Source organism: Gouania willdenowi, chromosome 3 (assembly GCF_900634775.1).
Source record: "Gouania willdenowi chromosome 3, fGouWil2.1, whole genome shotgun sequence".
Lineage (NCBI taxonomy): Eukaryota > Metazoa > Chordata > Actinopteri > Blenniiformes > Gobiesocidae > Gouania > Gouania willdenowi.
The window spans coordinates 24,952,628-24,970,178 of NC_041046.1; the positions used below are offsets into that span (position 1 = coordinate 24,952,628).

The following is a 17,551-nucleotide window of genomic DNA, read 5'->3' on the forward strand; positions in this document are numbered from 1 at the left end:
CCAATATCTGTAACATTGATGCTGATTGTTAAACAGTATACACCCCTCAGCAAAATGTCCAAAAGGCTTTCAGCTTTCCACACAGACAGCTGTCATCAGCATTTCTACAACCACATTCATCTAAAGAAGAGCGAAGTGAGACTGTGTGAAAACAGTCAGACTGGAGGACATCAGAACCAGTAAACACACACACAGACTTAGAGAGACAGACAGGAAAACAAACAGACAGAGAGAGAGATTATCTATTTGGCCCTTTTAAAATTAATTAGATAAAACCACAAAATAATATTAGTTAGGCACGTTTAATATATGTGTGTACCAAATAATATCAGGCTGTAAACAACAAATGTTTTGGTTTTTTGTGCCAAACAACATAATTTGGTTTTATTTATTTTTTTAAATGTAATCATTTAAATTATTTGTATGACATTTTAACAGTTTTGAAGTAATTTTGTTCTCTCAATTCATCAATTTACTCTTTTTGATTGACAAAAATGAATGGAAGTTTACTCACCAAGTTGACATTGAAGCTGACTGCATGATTGTGTTGAAGTGCCGCTTTAGATTCTCAGCTTTGCTGACAGCAACAGTTTGCATGCATATTAAGCATGTCGGATTTGCATTGACATGGTCTGGTAAAATAAAATAAAACTCCTCCGTCCAGTCAGATTTGAACTGACGGTTCTCCTGGTCAACCTTGCCCTTTTTAATAGAGGCCATGCTGTTCTTGGTTCATTAGGTTAATTATTTATTGTCTCTTACTGGTAATATTTTGCGTGGCTAAGACAATCAGACTGACAGAGTCGAGGATGAAGTGTGTCACTACTTGATCTGTTCAACGCATGTGTGAAACGCGTCTACATCCGGGTGAAGTCTACGATGTACAGTAGGAAAAGTTCAAAAAAGAACCAAACACACTTTATTTCATCATATGGCAGGTTATTAGTGTCACTGGATCCGCACGGGCCGGACACTTTGCTCTTGTGGGCCAGATTTGGCCCGTGGGCTGCTAACTGGGGATGGCTGGTGTAATCTATTGAACTAGTGACAAATGTGGAGATTAAAAAGGTGACGCAATACCCTGCTTAAGTATAATGATGGTGGCCGGGAAGAGAGGGAGAGAGTGAGTGCTTACACCTAGAACTGATAGTTGGGATCTTCGTCTCTAACGTTAGGCCCCAATTCAAGCTTATCCCAAAGCCTGAGGCATGCCATTGTATCCACGACTGATTCATAAGTGTTTCTTGTTCACAGTATGTGCAGTGACACAATCCGCCAGTCTTTGCTAACGTATGGTAGCCTCACTGTTTTCAGCGGTGCATGAATAACATGTAATGACAACCCAACTAGCATGGCTCCTTCATGCTGACAATTCATTACAGAGGGCAGGAATTATCTTTTCTGTGAAGTGGACATGTGATGAAGGCTCACATCGTGGTAACAGCTAGTGTCTTCAGATATCTGCTTTTAAAATATTAAACATTGTCTTGATTTTCGCCTCCCTCAAACATTCTGCGCAGGATTTGATCTTGCACAATTCAATAGGATGTTGCTTACTGAAAGTAACTTTACAACTTATTGTGCTGTCACAGGCAAAAAATCAAGTAGCAACATTACAAGATTACAATGTCATTTAGCAGACGCTTTTATCCGAAGCAACTTACAGCATGAGCACCTATGGTTAAAGAGCTTGCTCAAAATCCCGCAGTGATGGCCCTGATGGAATTCAAACCAGTAGCTCACTATTATAAGCCCGTTTTCCGTGAAATATTTTTTCATTGATAGACAGAAAGAAAGCCTTACTAAGCATTAAAAAAGTAAAGAAAATGTGGATAACATTTTGCAACCAAGACATGCATCAGAATATTTATTGCATGTATGCCTCAGAGTGGGTCTTTTTTTTTTTTCTTTTTACACTGTAAACCCTAATAAGTTACCTGAACTCAAAAATATTGAGGCAATCAATTGCCTTTTATGTTGATCAAAACTTAAAGGCATACTGTGTAACTTTTGGCCACTAAGGGCATTAGACCGGTAACTTTCACGTAAGCGCTCCTAGTGGCCACAAGCACCGCAGTCAGTCGGGCCAGCCTCCCTTGTCTTTTGATTGTGTATGCAGCCAGTAGTTGCTTAACTTCGGGAAAAGGATTGGGTCTAAGGGCTGGGCTCGCGCCGCGGTTACAGTCTATGGGCTGGAGGAGCAGCCGCCACCGCCGCCCTACTCTCCCTGCCACTGGAGCCCCAGCGCTCGGCCTCCCTCGCTGCGCTACCCCCTATTCTCTGGCCTCTCTGCTGTCGTCGGCACCCTTCGCCGAGGGTCGGCGCGGCGGTAGAGGTCACAAACGCTGTCTGGTCAGGTGAAACAATAGTGGGAATCACCCTCTCAAGGCGCTTTGCCAGTACTTTTGATCATACTTTAGCATCTGTATTTAAAAGTGATACTGATTGATAAGAGCAACAATTTAGGGGATTTTTATCCTTTTTAAGAAACAAAGTGATAGCAGCAATATTGGAGAGAGCAAATCAGACAATTTCTTTAAAAAATCTACCGGAAAGCCATCTGGCCCCGGATACTTGCCATTCTGCATGTCCCTTATTGCCAAGCCTCTCTCAGCTGCCGAGATGTCCCTCTCCAAGCCAGTGACCACATCAGAGTTTACTACAGGGAGATTAAGATCTTTGAAAAAGTTTTTAAAATCCAATTCTTTTGCCGCAAAATCAGAGGAGTACGGTGACTTGTAAAACTTACTAAACATATATTAATTTCTCCATTATCTGAATATTTAAAGCCTTGGTCATTATTAATTGCTGGAATGGTTTGATAAGCAGACCTCTGACACAGCAGCCTTCTCTCTATGTTCATAGTACCCACGTTTTGACTTGGAAATCAAATATTCATCTTGCTGAGTGTATAAAGTATAATTTTCAGTTTGCAATGAAACACGTTTCTTAGCTAATTCTGGCGAATAAGTATGACAAAATTCCCTGTTGCTTCATTCAGCTATCGTAATCGTTCAGAAATTTTCCTCTTCTTATGAGTGCAATAAGAAGTTATTTGACACCTTAGGTAGGCTTTTAGAGATTCACAAATAGTACAGAATGACATACCTGGGGTTTGGTTAGCCTCAAGAAAAAATGTAATTTCTGTATTGAAAAATCCAACAAAATTCTCATCTGAAAGAAGCAAAGTGTTAAATCGCCAAGGGCGAAATACTGATTGCGTATCAGGACTGAAAAATTTCATGCATAGAGGAACATGATCTGAAATGACAATGGATCTATAGTCGCACTCCTACACAGGATGCAAAATTCTCCATAATATCCATGAACTAATAATCAATTCGGGAATATGTCATATGAACAGAGGAATAAAACAAATATTCTCTTGCAGCAGGCTTACGACAGCACATTCATCATTTGTTTAATAAACCCATGACAGGTGCAGCATAAATCATAATTTATTTCAATCAATTGGTTTAGGGCTTAAAAACAAGATAAAATAGCATCTCCCTTCTCATCCAACAGCATTGCCATACCTGACTGGGGTGTGGCCAACGGTGGTGAAAGAGGGGGTGGAGTAGAGGGACACACTGCTGTGTACTTTAAAGCTTGTTTTTGCTCTTTTCAAGTTTTTTGTGCAAAGTATCTCAAGCGAACCTCTATTAAGTAAGATGAATTTAACAGTTGCAGTGGAGATGATAGCTTAACCTTTCAACTTCTGTTAAGTGACTGTTTTTCAATAATAAATGACAATTGTATGGTTTAGAGTGGAAAAAATGAGAACCCTTAACTTTTGGTTTTGAAGATATACGTTGGGTGCAAATATTCATGACTTTATGATGTTTTCTCTCATTCTAAACCAAGGGTCACCAACATGGTGCCAGCAGGTACCAGGTAGCCCGCATGGACCATGTAAGGTACCCTGTTTTAACAGGAGCACCAATGAGCTCCTTCTAAAATCTGATTTACTTGCCGGGCTTCGAACTCACAAAGATAAATACAGATGACAGATGTAGTCAGATTCTCGATGGAGTTAAATAATGTTGCACTTATACACTTTTAGTATTAAATTAATCATCTTAAAATGTTTATTTTCCACACATTGCAACTTATGTGCAACTTAAGTGTTGCAGATAGAACTTTGTTAAAGATGCTGCAAGTTTGGTGTTTGATTTGTGATAAAATATATTTTTAAAAATGTAAAGTGGATTTTTGTAAAATATTACATAAATGTTCATTTGTACAAACATGTTACACTTTCTACAAACTGTTAAAGTTGTAAGTTAGTGGCTCGTAAAATAGGAACATGATGATTTTCTATGAAATATAATCCAAATTACTAATTGCATAAATGAGGAGAAACAGTGTTGCATGTTGTTGACGTGTAAACATTACTTTCTCGTGTTACTAAGATTACTGATGTATCTTATTCAAGTAGAAGTACTGTTACTTGATTCAAAAATTGTACTCAAGTACAAGTACAAGTAAGTCATAAATAAAATACTCAAGTACAAGTAAAAAATATCTCAATTAAATAAGTTACTAGTTATTTTCACACCCTATGTTTATTAATGGTAATACATTTTGCCACGGTTCCCTTGCATACAGTAAACATCTCATTTTTAAACTTTAAAAGAAAGAGACCAAATCTTGCACAATTAAAACTTAATTTATTTTCCACCAGCACATCTGCATAACATAAATGGTTTTGTCAAAATGTACAATTCTTTTAAAAATAAAATAACACCAATTACTTCAATTCAAAATAAGGTGACAATATAAAATAAAATAAAAGTACAAGTACCCATAAAAGCAACTTAATTACAGTACGTGGGTAGGACTTCCAGTAGTTTATCATTTTAACTCTAATTAAAATGAAACCGTGAACACTTTGATTTTAATAAAGTTGCTTTTTTAGTATATTTCTAAATCAGTCATTTTACTTGTACTAAAGTATGTTTCAAAAGAAGTAAAATAATTCATTCATTACATTTATATACCCAACCGTTACAGAGTAAATTATTCTTTTTGTTTTAACATTGCCAATGGACATTGCAAAACTACAAAACACTAAATGACCAGACATCAATAAAATGCATCACATCATAGCCGATCAACCACATTAAATGTAATGCACCGTGCCAAAACAATATTGAATGGTTATTTTCTCAGTTTTAGAGTTCATAAATTTACTTAGAACCTGAGAATATTTTTTTTGATTTTGATTTTAATTTATTGGTGTTATTTTATTTATTTTTTAATAATTTTATATTTTATATATATATATATATATATATATATATATATATATATATATATATATATATATATATATATATATATATATATATATATATATAAACAGATGTGTTTGTGGAAAATAAATTAAGTTCAAATTGTGCAAGATCTCATCTCTTCCTGTTAAGTTTATACATGAGATGTTTACTGTATGCAAGGAAACCGTGGCAACATTTATTACCAAAAATAAACGTGGGGGGTGAAAGGAAATAGTAACTTTTACTTTGAGTATTATTTAATTGAGCTACTTTCTACTTGTACTTAACTTGTACTTGAGTACAATTTCAATCAAGTAACAGTATTTCTACTTGAGTACTTGAGTAGAATATACAGTAGCAGTACTCTCTGGACACACACAGTGTTGGGTGGTGACAGGTAGAGTTGACCATTGGAAGGAGAGGCAGACACCATGCATCAACCATAATCCTCTGTAGAGCAGTAGAACTGGTCACAGAGCTGAGAGCAGCAGCACACCATTACGCAGACTGTGCATTCTTTAACCGGGGACTAATTTCTAGTCTTCTACTTGGGTTTGTGTAAACAGCACCGCCCAGATGGTTGTTTGTTCTAAGTGAGGAGCGATCCATCGCAGAGCGCCGTGCTCGATTGACACTGTCTGCTGATCTGCTACTGCGGATTGCTCAGAATAACAAGGCTGCTCGCTAATTCCCGTCCATCGGGGCTTTCGCCGAAGCACCGAGAGAGTCGGGTCCATAAAAAGCCCACAAGGCAGCCAGGAACACCGCTCCGCCGTTCCCCGCACCACGGTATGGCTTCAGGAGACCTTTACGAGGTAGGATAAGACCCTGTCTGAGGAAAATATGCCCTGATATTGACGAATATTGGAATTAGGAAGTAAAGGGAAGGGCGTCGCGTGTGCAAAAGCGGTGTCCTAAGCCCTTTAACAGGCGAAACTAACCCTTGTGAAGCTTTGGAAAGACATTTCACGCTCATACTTTGAGTGTCTGTTGATAGACTTTGACACCGTGGTGCACGGCTGTGGTAAATAGATCAGATGTCATTCTACATGGTGAACTCTCCTCGGTGTGTGTGTGTGTGTGAGTTGAAAGTGGTGGTAAAGTGACAGCAGCGCAGCGCAGCGCGGACGGGGCTTGGTGAATAGCTCCAGACGGACTGATGGCTCGGAAAGGTGCGCAGACACGGTGCCACATTTACTACTCACATCTACTCATCTGTCACAGCCTGGGATGGCACTGGCCGTTTAAACACCACACTGTTTAAACCAACAGGCGACACGCAGCTTTTAAAGTGTCTTAACGTGGGCTTCTTTCTTTGGTTGATGTGTGAAGTTGTGAAATGAAAGACTCAGTTGTAAAAGTTTTCATACCCCCAACGGGTGTCAGGAAGGACATCATGCCCTAATTTTACTAGAACATTCTAGAAGCATGTACAAGATGTTATTGCTGTAGCACAATGTTTCTCAAATGGGGGTACGCGTACCCCAAGGGTAGGCGATGGCACTACAGGGGGCGAGAGAGAGAGAGGGGTTTTATAATGTTTATTTTTAGCTATAAAAAAAATAAATCATAATCACTCAATATTGCCAGCAACTCACAAACGACAACAACAAAATACACCAAATAACGCACTACGAGAGAAACATTATCACCATTACCAGCACCAGCATCACACAAAGACGACAACAAAGACACACTAAATTAGAGGAAAAATACACAAGATCACTAGAATTAACAGAGGAATATACAAAACGACATAAGAAATAACCAAACCACACCAAAAACACACACACTGAGATAGAATCATTTAAATAATACCAACATCACACCAAAACAGACAAAATAAGAGAAAAATACTGTTTACTGTATAATAAAAAAGAACAGACAAACAACATAATACACAAAATGAAACCAAAAATACAACAAAAACACGCAAAATGATGATAGAAATGGTCTCGATTAGAACATGAACTGAAAATACAAGGGTTAGTCTTCGTCCCACACCAGGCCGGAGATGACTGGAAATGATGAAAAACTATAGTAATAAATCCATTCAGGAGGCATTAAATACTGTTTCAATCCACTTATTTACAAAATTAGTTTCTTTAAAATGTGTGTTATTACTCATTCATTCCATCTTTGTTCATTATAGTTGTTTTTTCATAGTATTCTGAGCAAAATGTCAGTAAGAGAAAGAGGGTACTTCGGCCAAAAAAGTTTGAGAACCACTGTTTTAGCAAACAGTCGAGACGTAGGTTAAGAATTTTAAAGTATCTTAACGTGTGCTTCTTTCTTTGATTGATGTGTGTAGTTGTGAAATTAAAGACTCGGTTGTAAAAGTTTTCATACCCCAACGGGTATCAGGAAGAACATCATGCCCTAATTCTACAAGAACACATGTATATGAAGCATTTATAAGCTGTTATTACTGTAGCATATCAGTACAACTACATATCAGAACCTTTATGTTAATTGAGACTCTTCAACTTAAATGGTTCATAGCAGGGTGGGGGTCAATTACATGTTTCAATTACAATTGCGTTTTCAATTATCCATGTTCAATTACAATTCAATTATGATGACGATTACCGGCATTTTTTTTTTCAATTACAAATACATTATAATTATTATTTTTCCCTTGAAAGTCAATTACAATTACATTCTCAATTACTTAAGCTTAATTACAATTTTATAAACTATTATTCATATAGCATTGTGATGATTGTATTTGTTTTATTATTTGTGTACAATGTCATTTTAGCATCTTTACATTTATATTTTAGAGCATTTATTATAATATCTTAAAAGTCCAACTAGGGTCAAGAGTTGGAATTTAGAAACAACTATAGAGGGTTTTTACCTACGTCACATTCTGGGCAGTGACCCGGATGCGCTGCCATATTGGAGGCACTCAAAGGTAAACACCGCGACGGATAAACCTTAGAAAAGTTCCTCAAAATGCATTATAGATGCAAAGGCATACAGGGAACGACTTGGTCTGCAGGAAAAGACACAATATTTGAAAAAGTTACAGTTTATTGGTGGTGCAGATCCATGGGTCAGCTCCCTCGTCTTGGATCATGGACGACCCGGAGAGTCTTCTGTCTATTGCGTGCCCTGCTATTGTCAACTGCCTGGTTTTAACCTTTACCCAATCCAGCTTGATATGAATTATATTATCATCATCACACTAGAAGCCAAAAACACGGCAATAATTCATCATTTCCTTTGGGTCGACGTTGGGGATGTGCTTTGTTTACTTGCTGAGTACCTCCAATATGGCAACTTCCGGTTTGATGCCGCGGTGATGAAGCGCCGTGAAAACCTTCTATAAACTCTTTGTGCAAAACACCAGTTATATTCACAGTATTGTTTCTCTGTAAAATTGTCATTCCTATTTAATAAAAATATATGTTATATCCTAACTCTAACGCACGAACCCCTTAACCTTCTAACTCTTACCATCTGTATGAGTGTAAAAAATCAATATGAAACAATAATAATAATAATAATTAACTACATTTGTGTAAGCCATAGACCTGTTTTGCGTTTAATTAAATTGTAATTGACAGTTTTTACTTAATTTCCATGGCAATTACAAAGTCAATTATCTTAACTCAATTAGAATTAAGTTATGATCATAATGACAAACATATTTTTAAAATTACAGTTACAATTATAATTACACCATAATTGTAATTAATTATCAATTATGCGATTACAATTATAATTGACCCCACCCAACCCTGGTTTATAGAAGTCAACTTATTACTGTGGGAATACATTGAATATATACAGTATGTATTAAACTAAAGCTAAATAATACACAAACCTTTACACAAACTATAAAGTGCAAATAAATATGCCACAAAACTTAGAATTATTCAAAACTTTATAGGCGTGAATGTGTAGCTCGAAGTCCACAGCACTATGAACTACATAGCCAGTATATATATATACAGTATATATATTTATAAGCATTCGACTTTGTCCAACTACAACATTTTGTTCAGAATACTGTGAAAAAGCAACGAGAGAACAAAGATGGAATGAAAGAGTGATCATGCAAATATTAAATAATCTCTTTTTATAAATAAGTGGGATAAAAAAAATTTTCTCTTGTTTTTAAGACTGTTTTTAGTTCATGTTTTAATCAAAATAATTTCGATCATCATCTTAAAAAAGCATTACAAAATCCCATATCTTTAATTCTTTCATTTGTTAATTTCACATTATCGCTCAAGTACCCCCTGTAGTGCCATTGCGTACCTCTAGGGGAACACATACCCACAATTGAGAAACACTGGTCTATACTGTCCAGCAGAACAAGCAGGTACCAGTATACTATGAGGTTTTAGTTCCCAAACAAAGGTACGTGTACTCTCGAACACACCTCGGCGGGTCAATTTAATTTCCTTACATTATCGGACTCATTTTTCCGTGAACAGATATTTTCCTCATCCATAAATGATAAATTGTGCCACACTTTTTTAAATACATGAAAAGGTGAAGTTCAACATCTAAAATGGCCAAAACATCAGAAATACCGTAGATTAATAAAAGGCTTAAATCTGAGGTAAATGTTGGACCAGACGCAGGAAATAATTTTAAAAAAATGCGTGACGTGAGCAAAGGGGTACATGGGAAAAAAAGGCTCAGGAACACAGCTGTAAAGCAGTGGTTCTCAAACTGGGGTCAGAGCTGTTGCTCAGGGATCCATGAATTTATTTTATTTATTTTTAAATGAGATATTCTGTACAATATATACAACATGATTTAGTAAACTAAAATGCAGCAAAAACAAATCATTGGAAAGTAAGAGACTCAGGATAAGTATAAGTATGTAAGACCATGTGTAACATTGGTGTTTACATTAATAGTTATACCTGGTTTCGCACTTGCCCGTGTTGCCTCTGCCCTGTGACTAATGACTATATTTAACTTTGAATATTGCTTTTCTTTTTGTAATGTTTTGTGCAGTGTAAATTTCCTCCTTACTTTCTTATTATTTCTGTTACTTTTAACCTTTTTAAAAGCCTCCTGTGGACAAGTGTTGTAAACTAGCATATGTGCTAATACACTCACACAATACATCTGGGTAACTAATGTAATTTTGTTGTCCGTACCAAATAAAGGGAAAGGAAAAGAGAAAAAAAACTCTCGGACCCACAGAAAAACTTATATTTAAAATGCAAACACCAATTGTGTTTACAACACTCATTTTTCCTATTAATTTGGCGGAACTTTCCCATCATGCAACACTTGCATGAATAAACTAACAACATTAATGCTGACTAATTCAAGTAAATATAGCAGGCAACAAATGGGAAATAATCATGGCTGCATTAATGTGACGTCCTGGAAATGTTGGTTGGCTGCCCTCACAGCTGATCATCCAGAGTTCCACAGTTCCACGCTCTCTTCCACCTGAAATGTAAAATCAGTAAAGCAAGTTTTATAAATGATCTTGCCTCTAAAACTCATCTGATACAAAATGTTTAGTCTGTTAATTCACTGAATACATACCTCGTGCGCTTGTTCTACAAGCGCATTTTATTAGTCAACAGTAAGTGTCAAGGGATTATGATTTGTTTATTTAATCATTATATATCAGCACTCATTTAATGTCTGTCTAATCAAATTACTTGGTCAGAACTAACTGTTGTATAATGAATAATAATGTACTTACCTGTAACTGACTGGGCTGCTGAAAGATAGACAGATATGTTCTCTCAAAAAAACACAAAGTGCATTTAAGTTGTTGATGAAGAGCAGCTTCTCTGCTTCATCACAGTTAAATTTGTTCCTGACAGTCTCCCCCTAGCTGTGTTTCCATTACCCTTGGAAATGTGCAAAAACCTAAATAGCGCAATCAAAATCACCAGAATTTGTTACGCTTTCATGAGAAGGAATTTCAGATGTTTCGATATTGAAATATCGCAAAAGCTCAATGGAAACACTTTTCCCGCAAATACACATGACGTACATGGTTACGTGACGTAACTGAGAAAGCATGACACAGCACGTGTAGACAGAAGAGGAGACCGAGACATTTCTTTGCAAAAATATTACTGCCACATTAGACGTGAAACAGCAAAGGAATATGGAGTGTTATAAATAGGTTCTGAGCGTCCATCTTCCTGCAGCAAAGTCTCGCGGGATCAGATTTCACGGGAGTTACGAGGCGCCTGCCCAAAACAACGTTCAGTGGAAACACGTTCAAAGTGCAATTATACTTTGTTGACATTTAGTAATATCACTTTTATTTTGTGAAAATCTGAAAGGGAAACCCAGCTAGTGTCACCTCTGCTGTCCTTCTCCTGCGCTCTGCATGCTTCTGTCTTCAAGTGAGTTTTCTGCATCCATTGAGGCATGCATCATTTCTTTTGCGCACTGCTTTATTCCCACATTCAAGTAATGATATATGAAACGCGGATCACGTACAGTCATGATAAAGTGCAGAGGATCTCAATAGATCTCGGAGCAACGTCTGTGACAGACTCTAAAGCCAAATTTATGCTTCTGGTGCGTGGTAAGGATGTTTTGAAGGAGCGCGTCAGGCCAGCACAGGGATATGTGCAGGTACGGCATCGTTGTGATGCAAAAAAAATCCTTTCACACCCTGTCCATCTCAACCTGGAGACGTTTATTGCTCATATATACTGAAATATGTTCACACCACAGACACATTGGCCCATATCTAGATAAGCTTGTGCTGGCCGCGGTTTTTCCTCATGTCATCACAACATCCTATTTTGGTCCAAAACCGAAAATGAAATTTTGAGCCATTTTCGGCCAAAAATCTTTGGTGGCCAAACTTCCCGGTGATTTAGTGGGTCCATAGATTTGAGAGACCAGCTGGATTCATGCCTGACTAACATCTCACTGATGTATTCTGGACAAAATCCATTCAGAGATTTATACACCAGCAGCAGAACCTTAAAGTCTATTCTCAGGCTGACTGGGAGCTGGTGTAAAGAAAAATAATGAAAAGAAATGAAAAATAAATGTGAGACAAATGCATAGTTTAGGCATCCATATGTAAGCATATACAAATACAATAGTGTTCAGGTAAACCAACAGTCAGGTGAACTGGAGGTGAAGAAATGATGTGGAGGGAAAGCTGTTGTCAGTTAGAGACAAGGTTTTTTAATTTATGAGGGTTGTTGATGTGGAGTAAAATGAGTTCCTGGGTCAGGAGATTTAGTCCTGATGAAGCGCACCCTTCTCTTGGAAGGTCGTGGTTTGAACAAGTTGTGTCCAGGATGTGAGGGATCAGCAACAGAGACTCGGGGTCCTTAAAGCACTTGAAAGATCCTTGTGGAGAACTTCAACTTGACTATGTAATTTCTTCAGTACTTCAATAATATAAAGTTTTAATTTAAGAAAGGATACACTCAGTACAAGTTGCCAGTTCTGACGCACATTGACTCCTATTGGGAATTCAGACACTGCTCTTCACTAAAGTTTTAGGATGGTCAGATGAAATCAGGGCCACCTGGAGAAAGCCTGTCAATGAAAACAAGGAAACAAACCCACATACAACAAGCATAAACACTTAAAATATTCCTTGACCCTTTACCCATTTACATGACAAGAAGCATGAGCATCCTCGGGCTGTTGAAGAAGATAACGTTATCAGCTTGCTGCACTGAATGGTGGTGCGTGAGTCAAGTAGAACATCCATCCATCTTCATACCTGCTTATTCTGCCGGTGCCAATCTCCGGCTCTCATAGGGCGCTTGGCGGGGGTACACCCTGGACAGGGCGCCAGTCCATCACAGGGCAACACAGACACAGACAACCATTCACTCTCTCATTCACTCCTATGGCCAATCAACCTTCACTCTCTCATTCACTCCTATGGCCAATCAACCTTACAGTCATGTTTTTGGATTGTGGGAGGAAGCCGGAGTACCCGGAGGAAACCCACGCAGCACGGGGAGAACATGCAAACTTCACACAGAAAGGACCCAAGTCCACCCAAGGGCTTGAACCCAGGACCTTCTTGCTGTGAGGCGGACGTGCTAACCACTAAGCCACCGTGCGCCCTCAAGTAGAACACAATACACTAAATAACTGAAAAGCTATAATTAGGGTCAAGCTTATTGTTAATATATTTTTAAGGCTACTCCTAACATCCGGGGATGCACGATATTGGATTTTAGGCCAATATCTGATATGCTGATATTTTACAACTCAGTTGGCCAATAACCAATACCGATATTTTCCCCTTACACCTAATTCCAAAATCATCTAATTTCTTTAGTGGTATTAACATACAGAAATATTCAGCAGACTCTATCACGTTGGCCGCTGCCAAATGCAAGTAAGTCTAAGCTGAAAATGATGTAACATCAGTAATCACTATTTGTACAAAATTAGAAAAATACTTATGTAAAATGTATTCACATATTCATGTGGCAATTATGGCATTATGGCAATTGTTTTTACATAAAACAATTAAGATACTTGCAGCCTATCTTACTTCAAACAGTACTTAAATGTTGTATTTGAGCGGTAAAAACGGTATGGAAATCAATCCAGTGAATAATTGTACTGTCAGATTGTTGAGTGCCTCTTACCTCCGTTGATTTACAAGCACTCCTGCAGTCTGCGTATATGCTGTCTATAATTGGATCAAGGAAGCAGAGGTATATCGGTGAAATGGCCAATAGGATTTTAAAGCCAATATCGGCCGATACTAATAACATGCTGATAATATTGTGCGTCACTACTAACATATTCTGAAATATAGTGGTAATGTGTCATCAAGATGTTGTTGTGTGTGTATAGCATTGCTGGTTAGTTTCACTATATGTCAAATATACGGTAAGTCTTTCGTGGGCTAATAACAATGACTCAGAATGAATAAAAACACAACAACCGTACCTATAATACATAATTTTATAAAGCATGTGCAGTCAAGTTAACTGTACACATATGTAGCGGATGATTTCCGAAAACCCATACCTTAGAAAGGCCTTGTAAAGGCAGCATTTAGTGAGATCTATTGATGTCCGAATAACTATGAGTAGAAGTTCTTCATGGAATGTAGATAATACCTCTTATTTATTTGTAACATCAAGACATTTAAGAAGTCTTTGTTACTGAAGGGTGTGGTGATGGCGTGGCATCTGAGACTGTCAGAATATTTCGGTTGCGCGCTACTTCCTGCAAAGGGTTTTCCATGGTGGGCTCTACATTCAAGTACTTGAACAGTACACACCAAACTATCTGGGGTCTAAATTAGAGCCTACCTCTGATGAGGCAGAAGAGCTACCTATTACACCACCAGCCAGGAATTCAGAATTAGTAAGGCTATCAACAGCTCAGACGTAGCAATGTCCACTGAACCATAGATGGGAACATTTGTGGCATTGCATTATATTGCACTCAATATTAAGGTGTATTGGTCCCCCTTTTTTTACTGGGCCATACATAACATACACACATGTATGATCAGTTGTTGACGTAAAGGCTTTTGGGATACTCTTGCGCACCATACATGGTGTGGCCTTCATTCATCAGGGAGTCTGCACTGCCCATTGTCGATTCATAGCTGGCACATCTTCACTGCACATCTTGGGAAAAATTGGAGCTGGTAAACTGGTATGCACCAGTTGGTGTCCCCCCTCCCCCCCTTTATCTCTGTTAATTTTTCTTGAGCACAAGAGCCCCGAGCCAATAAAACAAAAAAACATTCCTCGCCTTGCTTTACACGTAAATTTGGCTGAAGTGGGTCTACATCACACACCTTTTTCAGCAGTTTGGAGTGGAGTTAGGCCAGACTGCTATTGTGAATGTCATTTATATACCCGATCTGGCATTAGCTCCTATATAAGCCTTGGTATACATGTTTCATTGGTCATGGACAGTAAATCTAATAATAAAGGAATAACATTCACTTTTAGCTTTCTGGATCCATTGCAAAACCCGCATTTGACCCTATTCAGGTGGGGCGCACACATACGCTCCTGTGTCCACCAACCTCCTGAAATCTTGCAGTTATTGCTGTTGCGTCTTTGGGCAAGGCACTTTACCCACATTGCCTTTTATAACTTGTGTATGAATTTTGGTGGTGGTCAGAGGGGCCCTAGAAGCTTCTGTCAGTATGCCCCAGGGCATCTGTGGCTACATTGTAGCTTACCACCACCGGTATGATTGGTGTGAATGAATAATTATTTCTGTAACGCACCTTGACTCTCCTCAAAAAAAACGCTGCATGAATCCAAGCCATTATTATTATTATGAAACAGACAGAAATGTCCGGTATTAAAGAGAAGGTATATGGGAGCGCCTCGCTCCACACTTCACTCAATTCCGTCCCTGACAAAGTGAACAGTGCAAGGTGCAAATAATATTTTTCGCGATTGCGCTAAAAAATTTTTAGGCACAGATACCAGTGAATCGTTCACACTCTAGGTTCACTAAGCAGGTGAAAAGTCTTGGGCTGTGTGACTTCACTATCTTTGTGCCTCTGTGTGTTAAAATGTTTTTAAAATACTGTGTATAATCTAGTTTTCTCATCAACATTTTTAGATTCCATGGCCTCTATTTTACCTCCAAGTGTGACTATTAGCATTCCAACAATGTTTTTAAAATTATGTTTACCTGTTTTATTAGGTACACAGCATTTGAGAAGAACACAAGTAGTTATTTTCACAGCAAATTATTACATAGCGTAGATGAGTTCAGGTCACACTGAATATTTCATTTATCAAAAAGGACATTCAGCATTCAGGCCCCATCCATTCGGAGATAAAACGAAAACGCTTTCCCCAAAAACGGGTAATTATGTTTGCGTCCACACGAAAAGGCAGAAAATGCTGTTGTAAACATTAGGGGCCTTTATGTGGCACTGTAATGCTGCAATACACCAAAACAGGGAAGAAGACACAGAGAGAGGGGCAGCATCTATTTACAAAAATGCCTGGATTAAGAGTTGAGTTTTTTTCTATTTTTTCTTTGATTGGTCACAATGAGAACTACCAGATGATTTTCAAGGCTGTGCTGCAGTTCCTGCATGACAGTGGAACATCTAGTTATTACAGTAAAGACCAGTGGGGGGCAGTAATGCGACTTGTGGCGTCCAGTCTGCTGTAAATACAGAGGAAGAAGGAGGACAGGGGATGCTCATGAAACTTGTTACAAAAAAACAGGACATACAAAAGAAAAAAAGAAAGAGATGGTGACCAAAGAAATGACAGGAGATTTGCTTGTGGACCGATGACAAGGTAGAGCCTCTCCTTTTTTGCCATTATTACTGTTGTTGCTGTGGGTGTTCGCGCATGCCGATTAAGAGAAAGGTGTGGCTATGGTGTCGTCGTTTGCAGAGTAGCCTATACGCTGTCCTCACGACACCGCAGCGGGTGGCGTTCACAGACTTTCCCACTCATTTCTGAAGTGATTGTATTCAGCCTCCAAATCCATGTCGCCGTGTGGACGCAATCATGAAAGAAAAAAAAAACCCTACAATTTAGATTACAACCTGTCTCTGTGTAGACGGGGCCTCTGTGTGTTTGTCGTTCTCTATCATGCATTGAAAACCTCCTAATGGCTCCGGCAAGAAGGCTTTATCTCTTTGAAAGTGCCAAGATTGTTGAGCTGAACATGCAAGGCCTCTTGCCATCGCTGTTGTCTTTTGATGCAGTGAGACAGTCAAGTTTCTTAAGAGCCTAAAGGTTAGGAGGAAAGGTCAAGTTGCCTACCACATAAATAATGTTGGTCCATTAAGACGCTTGCCATGGGTCTTTGACCCAAGATCCCTGACACAAATGAAGTCACTTCATGAAATAGACTATAATCCAAAAAGCATTAGGATGCATCTGAAACAGTTGAGCTTAAAGAATAAAAAAATTGCCTGATGGGATTTTGCCCAGGCTATAGGCTTCTACCACATGGCCAAGGCTACAGGCTTCTACCACCAGGCACATGCTCCAGCTTTCTACCACTAGGCCAAGGATACAGGTTTCTACTCCCAGGCCCAGGCTACAGCCTTCTACTACCAGGTCAAGGCTACAGGCAACAACCACCAGGCTCAGGCTACACCTTCTACCACCAGGCTCAGGCTACAGTCTTCTACCACCAGGCACAGGCTGCAGCCTTCTACCACCAGGCTGCAGGGTACAGCCTTCTACCACTCGGCCCAGGCTACGGGCTTCTACCCCCGAGGGCCATGTTTATTTATCTATCTATCTATTTATGAAAGATGATTGAATTTTTACCTGATCCTATTGGCTTCCAACTTTACTAGAAAGACAAGGAGACACCAC

The 17,551-nt window shown here is 38.6% G+C and overlaps 1 protein-coding gene across 1 annotated transcript in view; it reads left to right on the plus strand.

Annotated features, from left to right (window-relative positions):
- The first annotated feature begins 5,678 nt into the window (after positions 1-5,678).
- The window catches only part of LOC114456489 (chromodomain Y-like protein 2), a 38,504-nt gene continuing 26,631 nt past the window's right edge, over positions 5,679-17,551 (plus strand). Inside the window, exon 1 of the mRNA XM_028438277.1 lies at positions 5,679-6,091. Coding sequence (XP_028294078.1) covers positions 6,068-6,091 — 24 coding nt within the window. The 5' untranslated portion in view covers positions 5,679-6,067. The remainder of the gene's footprint in view (positions 6,092-17,551) is intronic.